Source organism: Narcine bancroftii, chromosome 4, assembly GCF_036971445.1.
Source record: "Narcine bancroftii isolate sNarBan1 chromosome 4, sNarBan1.hap1, whole genome shotgun sequence".
NCBI lineage: Eukaryota > Metazoa > Chordata > Chondrichthyes > Torpediniformes > Narcinidae > Narcine > Narcine bancroftii.
Window position 1 is genome coordinate 122,697,271 of NC_091472.1, and position 12,019 is coordinate 122,709,289.

The following is a 12,019-nucleotide window of genomic DNA, read 5'->3' on the forward strand; positions in this document are numbered from 1 at the left end:
AACGAAAGCAATTCTTACCTGTTCACCTATGCCTGGGGGCAACATTAATTCAGTTTGTGGATACATCAGCTGTTTTACCTTTCTCTTCATATCTTCATCCTAGTTTAAAACAGCATTGAAAGCATTTAGCACAAGTCAAAAATAAAACCTAGTCAACACAATAGACATTATGAAGCTGAACATTTTATATTTTGTAGCATTGACACTTTATGAAAGACAAGTCTCCAGAGAGTTGTGCAGAACATCTAGTCCACTATTAGGACTTCCACTGGCAAAGTGCCATCTTCTGAGAAAGATTTTTATTAATTTTATTTATAGTTTTGTACAGTACAATATAGAATCGTATCCAAATGATACTCATAATTATCAAAATAGAATAAAAAATAAATGGTTGTACTGAACATAAAGGTAAGAAGAAAAAAAGTATAAAAGAAAAAAGAATATACACACACACACACACACACACACACACACACACACACACACACACACACACACACACACACACACACACACACACACTCCCAATGAGATACAGGGTATTAATAAAACAGTAGAATTAAACCAACATGATAAGGTTCAACCATTAAGATTCAAAAAAAAGTGGTGGTAGGATGTAGAAGAGAAAACATTAGATATCCAAGCCCTTAATATCTAAATATGGTTAATATATTTTTGTTTATATCATACCCATATCTAATATTACAAGTCACCTTTTCTCATCTCCCTCTTCCAACAATCAATTTTAAGATGGGATTCAAATTTCCATGTAATTGCTATACATCTCCTGGCCACCGCCAATGCAACTTTTTTTAAAAATTCATTTTGAGAAAGATTTTGACATTATTTTGAAGAGGAGAGGGATTATTCCCAGTGTCCAATCCTCAATTATTATTGAAATTGATCATCTTAACATAATTATATTTCTGCTGTGCACAAATGACTATTATCAATACCACCACCACAGTTCCACCACCTGTTAATGTTGGATTTGAGTGCACTAGAACCAGCAAAACCTTTTCTTTCAAACATGACTGAAAAAGCCAAGCCAGATAAGAAGAAAAGGAAGCTCCCAGATTTTCACATTAAAAATGTTTGGCCTTCATGGAAATGAATGATGAAAGAATGTGAGGAAAATAATGGCAAGAATAAAATGTGATAGCACAAGTAGATGGGGTAACAATGGCTCAATTTAATTTGACAAAATAAACAAAATCATAGTTCAACACAAGAGGCCAAATAGCTCAGGCTTTTACAATGTAATTAGACCAGTCCCTTTGTCCATATCCCTGTGCAATAAGATACACTGTATAATGTATGTATGCACTGGCATTCTTGATTGCTGCAGCTGAACAGCTATTTGTAAACAACTGCAGACTGTTAGGTCTGCTTTGTTCATGAATGAGTGAGACAAACACCAGACTGAGTTGAAATCAGGGTTCTTTGTTCTTTATTACCGGATTGTAACACTTGCGACTAACCATGTTAGTCGGAGAATGCATTCTGCCGTTATCAGCAAAATGGTGATTTTTTATACCCTTGGATATGTGCTTAGAACATCATCATATCATTACTTGTCCAATGACTAAAACTGTTGCTATCCTTTCCCTGCTAGCTTCCTGCCTCTCAATCCATCAATGTCTCTCTTATCTTGTAAGTACAAGGATGCATTCACATCTTGTTACAGCCCTGCACATTCCCATCTCATGATGTTTTACCTAACAGGAGTACAAGGACACCTCCCCTTCTTGTTACAGCCCTGCCCAGGGTAACTCCTTACACATTCCCATCTCATGATGTTTTACCTTACAAGACACAGAAACAAGTACATTGTTCCATTTATTTGAATTAAGAGACAAATACAAAAAAAATCCAAGGTTTGGAAAAAGTAGCTGAGCAATACTGAAGACAATCCTTTTGTGGTGTTAGAGCATTCAATGGATGGGAGTCAAAGCTGGTATGGACCTGGCTCTATATATATTAAAAAACCTTCTGTTGCCTTCCACATTTGTGATGTCCAAACCAGGCTGTGTTGGAACCCATCAGTATACTTTCCACAGTATGCCTGAAGAAGTTTGACCAGAGTATTTAACCAAATTTACTCAGACTCTTGAGAAAGTACAGGCATTGGTGTGCCTTCTTCAGTTGCCTTGATGCACTGCCTCCAGGACAGGTCATCTGAAATATGGACACCCAGGACCTAAGGTTCTAACTCTTTCCACTTCCATCCCATTGATCCTGTCAAATCCCTCCACTTTCATATAATCTACAATAAGCTCCTAAATCTTGAAGTGGATTAGCAAAATTGTTGCTCTGGTACCACTCAACCAGATTCTCAAACTCTACTCTGTATTCTGACTCATTATTTCCATTAATTCAGCCAACAACAGTGGAGTTATCAGCAAATTTGCATTGGAGTTGGAGTCAAACTTGACTACACAGTCATGAGAGACAGGGAGTAGAGCAAGGAAATAAGCATGCAGCGTGAAGGAGGTGACGTTGTCGATTCGCACTGATTGGGGCCTGCTAAGATGGCACACATCCCAAAAAGCTGAAAGTAAGGTGAAGAAGTGGCCAAGGCATTTAATCTTGCTATGAATATGAAAGCTATCACTAAGAACTAGATAATTACTGGAAATGTCAGCATACAAGACTGCTGTATAAACACCCCTACCCTGAGAATTTCCACTTAAAATCTAGGTTTTGAGCTATACACACTACATAAGATGATCCCAAGTCTGGCACTTACTGATGAAAGCTTACTGTCCGTGTCTGCTACGTGCTCCTCTTGAATCGGCAAGTGTGCAGTGCCTCCTCTCATTGCACATTTATTCCTAGGTATATGGTAACTGGTCACTATGAGATTTATTGTGATTGACCCGACAAGGAAGTGTAAACAGAAAGCACACAGAACCCTGGCTGATAGCAAACAGCGACTGTTGTGCTATTATTTTAAGGTGTTAGACAGTTTTATAATATTTTCTTTGTTTTAATAAAACATTACTATTAATCCAGCTTCCCAAATGCAAGTTTCAGGAGAAAAATATTTAGTGGGAGGGCCATAGGAGTTATGTTCTCTATCGCCATGGAGGACTCTCTAAACCACAGGATATTAAGGTTTGGATTTTATACTTGGCGCACAAGAAGACCCTGATTTTGGGATGATATTTTTAAAGTTCAAATACCATTTTATACACCGAAATATACAGTAGCCAATTTACTATAGTATTTTATTGGTATTGTTAAGTACAGCCAAATCAGTTTCTGCAGATAGGTTTGTCCATTATAAAAAGGGATGTCTTAGTGCTGTTTACATGGAGTTTCCATGTTTTCCCTGTGACTGCACTGGTTTCGTCCGGAGAAACTTTAAGGCAACGTGGAGAGAACAAAATGGGCCTTGTGTAAATGGGCAACTGACAAAACAGCAAACCAAAAATGGGCCAAAGAGTCCTGCTTTAATCGTGGATATCTAAAATCAGTGGAAAAATACAAATCAAAATGAATTCATCTCAAAAAGATCTTCAAGGAAACTGCAGGGATTGCAGATGCAGTAAATGCAAATTTTTCAGTTAACTGAGACTCACTCTTACAATGGCCAACAAATACACCTGCATTAAATTTAAAAGACAAAAGACAGTTCAAAATATAAAGTAATATGAACAAATGTAAAGTTCACTTTAATCAAGTAATTCCTGTAACTTACAAAATGTCAATTTAAATTCAATCTCCAGTCACTGGCACTGTAACAATGTTGCACTAGCTGCTAGACTAACTGTGCAACCATCATAATTAACCATCACCGCCCCCCCCACCATTGTTTACAGATAAAACTTCACTAATATACCTGACACAAATGAGGATAAAGACACTTAATCAGCAGGGATGGGAGACACTTTGGGAGAGTCACCCCAGCAGCAAGTGGCATTGACCAGCTCTTCATCCTGGTGTCCCCGGTCAGACAGTTGGAGCAGCCTGATTCTCCATGCCAGTGTCCCAGTCAGGCCTTCAGTGCACCTTCTTCACATTGACAAACTGACTCACCTCCACAGGCCCTCAGCGAAACCTATAAATTCAAACTCCATTTGCGAGCGCTATAACAGTGCTGCATTAGCCGCTACGCTAACCATGTGGGCATCATAATTAGCCTTTCCACCCCCCCCCCCCCCCCAAAGTTTACAGATAAAGCCTTACCAATTCCTTAATAATACACTACAACTAAATATAAAGACTTACTAGGCAGGGAAAGGGAGACACTTTGGGAAAGTCACTCTAGCAGCGAGCAGCATTAGCAGGCTCTTCATACTGCACACGCCATTTTATTCAAACACAACTTTATTCAAACAGCTGCTGCGGACAGGACACAACTGGGGCGTTCGACTAGCTGAATGTTTGCTCCCATCTTCACCAAGGACTTATGTGTTGTTCCAGAGAACATTACTTTTACAATTTTAAACTTTTCTTTAATTTTTTTTTAAACTCTTACTTGTTCTTTATAATTATTTATTTCCTTGATTTGTTTTGCCAATTGTTTGAGTTTCTGGTTGAATGAATACCAGATAATGGGGATTTTTACAAGTTCAAATCAAGCTTATTGTCATTTGATTGTACAAGTAGATCTCAACAAAACAACATTTTCCAGTCCTCAGTGAAAAATATGCTGACACACAACCAGACATAAGAGATAAATAATACATATGCTGGGCAAGTATTTTATACAAATAAATATTGTTTATATATGAGAATCTTAGATGGTTAGTGTGAGCAGCTCCTTTGGTCATGCAGTTGGCCAGGACGCTCTCAATAGAGTTCCTATAGAAGGTTGACATAATTGTGGCTGTTAGCCTTATCCATCTCAATCTTCTCAGGAAGCGCAGTCGCTGTTGTGTCTTCCTGACAAGTGAGGAGATGTTGAGTGTCCACAATGGGTCCATAGTTAATTGAACTCCAAGGAACTTGGTGCTCTCCACTCTCTACTAGAGTTGTTGATGTGTAGTGGTGTAATGTTTATTCATGGTCCTACTGAATTCCACAATTATCTCCTTTGTCATGTCCATGTAGAGAATCCACTTGATACTCTCGCACCATTTCACAAGATTTTCTACCTCTTTTCTGCAGTGTGACTCATCGTTGTTGCTGATGAGACCATATACTGTTGTGACATTTGCAAATTTGATGATAATGCCGGAGTTAGATCTGGAAATGCAATCATAGGTCAGTAGTATGAACAGGAGTCGGCTTAGCACGGAACCCTGAGGTGCGCCGGAGCTCAGCATGACAGTGTTTGACATTCTGCTACTGACCCAGACTATGGTCTTTCCATTAGGAAGTCCAGAATCCAATTTCAGAGGGGTGAAGCATTTGATCTCGGTGACATCACTGAGCCAGTCACTGAGCTCATGTACTCCTCTATGTTTACATGGACTCTTCTACAGTCCATGGTCTTGAAGCAGTCTCGTAGCATTGCTGTGGCCCCCCTCGGCCATGTCTTGATCTCCCTGTGAACTGACCTGGTTTGCTTTGCCAGCGGTCTGTACAGAGGGGTTAGCAGGATGGATCTGAGTAACTAAGGTGGGGGCGAAATGCAGCCTCATATGCACCAGGGATGTTACCTGGTAAGACCATTTTCAGGTTGGCGTGATTGGTGTCGCCAGCAACAATTATCACTGTCAAAGTAGGAAGTCTAGGATTCGCAAATGGCACTGTAAAGCTCTTTCATGTCTTCACCCTCATTAACTAAAGGAGGAATGTAGAGTGAGGCAGATACACATCTTTAAAGGTTCAAGAATACAAGGGTAATACAATAATCATGTGGATCTCACAGAGAGGATATTTAAAGCAGTACTAAGAGTTGGAATATGAAACTAAAACAAACAAAGATATGTGGAGCAAAACTCCACACTTAAGGGAAACAGTCAAGCAAGCTTTTCCAGATATTGCTGAGAAAACACTTTTACATTAAACCATCCTCAAAAGTATTTTTCCCCCCCATTATGGTTAGATTTAGTTTTCATTTTAAACACGTGGATGCCAGCTATTAATTTTTAAAACTCCATATGATTGTGCTAGATAGAGTATTTACAACATGTATTTTGAGCTGATGAACCGTTCCAATGAAAGAGAATCATCTCTCTTCCTGAAACTAATAAAAGAAAATCTGATCTGCAGTTGTCAGTAGATTAAGTCATGAGCTGATACTGACAAGTTCACATTTTCTTTTTACAATGGGGGCTTTCAGCCCATCAAATCCATTCCAGTTTTAGAGCAATCTCATGTCCCTACTTATTTCCCTGTGAATTAGTCTATCACACATACCTATCAACTCCATTCAGATCCATACTATTCTAGAGACAACTATCAATTAGCAATAAACTAAATCATTTCCCTCTTGTTTGGATGAGAGGCAAAACATTGTACCCAGAGGAAATTCACATGGTTAAAAATAGCACCTAGACAGCAAAGGAGGTCAGGATCCAACCAAGATCTTTGAACCACAAGGTAGCAGCACTACCTGCTGAGTCACTCAACGTGTATAAAGTTTTAAAAACAACTGCTACCTGCATCCATGGGTGATTAAGTGCATTTTCTGTTGAGAGCCTTTGCTCTGGATCCACAATAAGTAACTTCTTCACCAAATCAATTGCTATAGAAGAACCAAATGGTTAGTCTTTTGGCAGGAAAACAGGCAACAAAACAACCATCTTTAAAACAACATATTTAACATCACAACTGAAAAATCAAATTACACTTCCAGAAATTCTACAATAAAGAGATTTATAACATATTTAGCAGGTTGGGCAGCATCTATGATTCAGTTAGCAAAAAACTGCGGAGATTCTAGCAATTACACTGAAAAGATTGGTATACCAGAATGACAGATCAGATTTGGACAAGAACAAGACAATTTTATTTCATTTAATATTCTCCCCTTGTAAAATTTTCTTTTTTTAAAAAAAAGACTTTCTCTTCCTCCTCTTTTCCTTTAGATTGTGTACTCCTTTAGATTAAAAATTTAGCCAAACACCAGAAAGTACCTTGCATAGCTTGCTGCATGTTAATCATCACTGGAAAACAAAGTTCTGACCTCCTACAGGGAAACAAGGCTGTGCAAAAACTTAAAGGACTGTAACTAAAACAAAATTATTATACAAAATTGAGTTTTTGTTTGTCAAATCCTTTTGGCAAACTACCATTTATTTTCAAATATGGTGGCTCAGCATTGTCAACTCAAATGTAAAGATTATTTTTAACAACTTCTGAACTTTCATTCTTACCTGTTTCAGAGACATTTATCCAGTGATCATGGATAAATCTGTAATCACCTTTTATGATTTGATCCCTCAGTGTCATGCCCTTGATTTGGTCACTAAAGGGTGGATACCCTGCCAAACTTAAAAAAGACAGTTAAATAGTGTTGCTTTCAGTAACTAAAAGAGGACCCTTTACCAACTTTGTACCAAACATTGCAAGACAAATTCTTCCCCCCCCCCCTCCCCACCCCACCCAACCACTTAGTAACATCAAGTGCTGCTGCTCATCAAAAAAAACTTACCATGACAAAAATTTATTGGTCCACAACAGCAAGGTAGATTCCTAACTGGAGTGGCTACATTTTAAACAGAAGCCGTAACAACTACATCTCACACAACAAATTATAATCTTCTGCAGACTTAACAGGGTGGATGCAGATAAACCACTTTCCTGGATATTGTATCTAAAAATAGGGGCATTCTCTCAGAATAAAAAGATTAGCCATTCATAGCTGAGATTTGGATTTTTTTTTTAAAATTGAAAACATTATGTATGTTAATTGCCCAATAATATAATCCAAAATCTGGAAGTGATAATGTGGTCTTTTGAAGAGGTCTTTTTCATCTGCCATATACAAATACAAATATAAAGAGCTGAATCCAGTGAGCTGATAAAGGATTTGGGAACGAAAATTGGTAATGCTTGAAAAATTTAGGTAAAATATTCATTTTAATCGAATTAATACATTCCATCATTGTAATAGATAAAGGTGACCAACCCAACAATGATAGTTTGATCTTATTGAGTAATAACCAGAAAATCTTGCAATAAGTTTTTATAACCTTTTATAACAGTAATTCCTAAATATGGTAAATTTTCTTTCACTATTTTAAATGAAAAATTAGAATAACCTACAAAAAAAAACAGCTTTTGAGGCAATTTAATTTTTAACCTGAGAACTGACTGAATCTATCAAACAAAATTAACATTTGGTATAGAAATTTCAGGATTTGAAATAAAAAGCAGTAAATTATCTGCATAAAGTTACACTTTATGTTTAATTCCTCCTCTAATTATACCATTAATTCTCTACACTGTCGAAGAGAAAAAGCTAATGGTTCCAATACCATATCAAAAAGCAAAGGACTTAACAGGCAACCCTGCCGTGTACCTCTGTGAGATTAAACATATCTGATTGCTGCAAATTAGAGTGGACTGATGCCTTGGGGCCTGAATACAATAATTCAATCCATTTAATAAATCTGGACCAAAATTAAATTTACCTAGTGCAGCAAATAGATATTCCCATTCCACCCAATCAAACGCTTTTTCAGCATCTAATGAAAGAACACATTCTATTGAAGGAGTGAAAGGTAGATATAGAATGTTCAATAATCAATATACATGATAATAATAACGATTTTTAATAAAACCAGTTTGGTCTGCATCTATAATAAGTGGTAAAACTTTTTTCTAATCTATATGCTAAAACCATTGATATAATCTTCATATCAATGTTTAACGATATTTTATTTCTTTGGCTTGGCTTCACGGACGAAAATTTATGGAGAGGTATGTCGTCTGCTGCAGGCTCGTTGGTGACTGACAAGTCCAATGCGGGACAGGCAGGCATGGATGCAGCGGTTGCAGGGGAAAATTGGTTGGTTGGGTGTTGGGTTTTTCCTCCTTTGTCTTTTGTCAGTGAGGTGGGCTCTGCAGTCTTCTTCAAAGGAGGTTGCAGCCCGCCGAACTGTGAGGCACCAAGATGCACGGTTGAAGGCGATATCAGCCCACTGGTGGTGGTCAATGTGGCAGGCACCAAGAGATTTCTTTAAGCAGTCCTTGTACCTCTTCTTTGGTGCACCTCTACCTTGGTGGCCAGTGGAGAGCTCGCCATATAACACGATCTTGGGAAGGCGATGGTCCTCCATTCTGGAGACGTGACCCACCCAGTGCACTTGGGTCTTCAGCAGCGTGGATTCGATGCTTGCGGACTCTGCCAGCTCGAGTACTTCTTGATGAAGTTATTCCAATGAATGTTGAGGATGGAGCAGAGACAGCACTGATGGAAGCGTTCTCTGAGCCGTAGGTGATGCCAGTAGAGGGCCCATGATTCGGAGCCGAACAGGAGCGTGGGTATGACAACGGCTCTGTACACGCTGATCTTTGTGTGTTTCTTCAGGTGATTGTTTTTCCAGACTCTTTTGTGTAGTCTTCCAAAGGCGCTATTTGCCTTGGCGAGTCTGTTGTCTATCTCTTTGTCGATCCTTGCATCAGATGAAATGGTGCAGCCGAGGTAGGTAAACTGGTTGACCGTTTGACAGCAGTTTGACTGCTGGGACCTTTCACATTAGTCCCTGTGATTTGACCTGTCCTCGGGCCCCCCCGGCGGCAGCGCATCCTCGGTCCTCCGGCGGCGGCAGCAGCATTTGCTACTCTAAATATGAGTTTAAAGCCTTTAGTTGTAATGAGTGAAATTCCATAAAGTCCAAAGAGAAGAGTGCAAGAATGTTTGGAAGAAGAGTGGTTTAGATCCACATCTAGAAGAGTGGTTTAGAGTCCGCCTGAGAAAACGGCCGCATCGTGGGGAGAGACAGCCAGCCGAGACCGGGCCTGCCCGCACCACTGCCCGAGTACCGAACACAGGCCGCCGTCGCCAGGCAAACCCCGGCAGCTCGCTCAGCCCGACCGTTAGCAGCTGAGACCCGGGCCGGGAGTGGTCAATGAGAACCGTTTAGTGTATTTCACACCTCAAAAACCAATAGTCGAAACACTAACAACTGTGAACTCCATTGCAGAGTTCTCTCCAGTCTTAAAAAAAAAATTTCTACTAGAACTTTTCTTTCTGATCCTCAACCAATGCTGCATCCCCCTTAACGATATAGGTCTATAAGAAAACCATTCAGTTGGCTCTATCTTTTTTTTAGGAATAAGAGAGCTACAAGCCTCATTAAATGATAGATACCTTCTCTTCATTAAAAGAGACAGTCAATAACAGATTTAAATAGGAGAAGGATTTATAACATTCTGCAGGAAATCCATCTGGTCCTAGAGATTTACTATATCTTCCTGCAAAATAGGTTTCTCTAACTTGCACATTTCTCTTGAGAAAGTACCAGTAAATTCAACCAATCCAGAAATTCCAACATTGAAATATAATCATTCTTAAATTCAGATGTATAAAGGTTAGAGTAAAATTCTCTAAAAGGTAAAAGGTCTCATTTATTTTGAAATAATATGTTGTCATATTACCATCACATGCATATTTTTTTTTAAGCAAAAACCACTTTTAATTGTCCAGCTAGTAGCTTACTAGATTTTCCGCACGGCTACAAAAAAAGACTTCTACTTCTTAACAATTGCTGTTCAATTGGATAAGTAGAAAGAAAATTTAGTTTTAAATTCTACTCTTCCCTTATATAATTCAGGATTTTTGCTTTGAGCAAACTGTAAATCAATTTGCTTAAACTAATTAATTAATTAAGTCTAGCCTTTCCTTATTAGTCTTTTTTCTTGTTATTGGCTACGTACAAATTAATTTGCCCTTTTAAATATGTTTTCATTGTATCCCAAACAATCAAGTTGGACATCATTGGGGACGAATTAGTAGCAAAAAAGAACTGAACTTGTTGCTCCATAAAATCTAAAAATTCTGTCAGCAAGAAGAGTAGTATTAAGTCTTTTTTTTTAAAAAGTAGGAATTATTGAACAAATTCAAAGACAAGATAGCTGGGGCAAGATTTAAAATAACTATTCTTTGATACTCACATGATTTAGTCAGGGAGTTTAATTGATTATCAATTAAAAAGTAATCAATCTTCGTATAAGAATAATGGACATTAGATAAAAAGGAATATTCTCTACAAGTAAAGTTTCAAAGTGCCAAACATCTGTAATACCAAAATTGGATAAAAAGGAAAGTATAATACCATCAGATTTTGAAAGGGACACAATTCTAGAAAAGGAACAGTCTACTTTTATTATTATATTTGGATAAGACAGTGAATTGCACCTCTTGGGTAGAAATGGAATTACAGTTCTCCAAAAAAAATGTTGCCAATTTTAGGATTTTTTTTACCATTTTCCTTTTCCAAATTAACACACAATCCATTAATGAGAAATAGATTGAAAATATGGGTTGAATTTAGGAAATTCAGAATTAATGGTTTTTCACTGGCTAGTCCTATTACAGACAGCCATCATTTTCCACAGTCTTTATTGGATGCAGGTTTTAAGGAATGGCATAGAATAGGCATTCAAAGTTTTAATTATCTCTTTATTTGAGATAATTTTGCCTCTTTTGAACTATTATCAGCTAAATTTCCAATAGACACCTTTTTAGATATTTACAAATTAGACTTTTTGTTCAGTCAAAGCTTTAGGATTTTCCACAAATTTCCAACACTTCTATTCTTGATCTGTTTTTCATTTTTATATTACAGTTTTATTTTCAAGGTGGATTAACATCATGCATTTTTTGGATTTAAATTCAGATCCCTTGGCAGGGATTAAGAATGATTGGGAACAAGATTTGAATTTAACATTCTTAGATGAAGATTGGTACTCTACTCTCAGATTGATTAATGATTCCTCATTTTGTGCAAGATACTGCTTATTACAATTTAAGGTGGTACACAGAACTCATATGTCCAGACTTAAATGATCTCGTTTTTATGTAGATGTTAATCCATTATGTGCGAAATGTAAAATTTTTGAAGCTTCTCTGATCCATACGTTTTGAGTGCCAAAATTTAGAGATACTGTAAATAAA

General features: G+C 37.7%; 1 protein-coding gene across 1 annotated transcript in view; it reads right to left on the reverse strand.

The window, feature by feature from the left end:
• The window catches only part of chek2 (checkpoint kinase 2), a 55,144-nt gene that overhangs the window by 5,678 nt on the left and 37,447 nt on the right, over nucleotides 1-12,019 (reverse strand). Inside the window, exons 11-13 of the mRNA XM_069932666.1 lie at nucleotides 7,272-7,387; nucleotides 6,555-6,640; nucleotides 19-99 (exon numbers count right to left, since the gene is read on the reverse strand). Of these exons, the coding sequence (XP_069788767.1) occupies nucleotides 19-99; nucleotides 6,555-6,640; nucleotides 7,272-7,387 (283 nt within the window). The remainder of the gene's footprint in view (nucleotides 1-18; nucleotides 100-6,554; nucleotides 6,641-7,271; nucleotides 7,388-12,019) is intronic.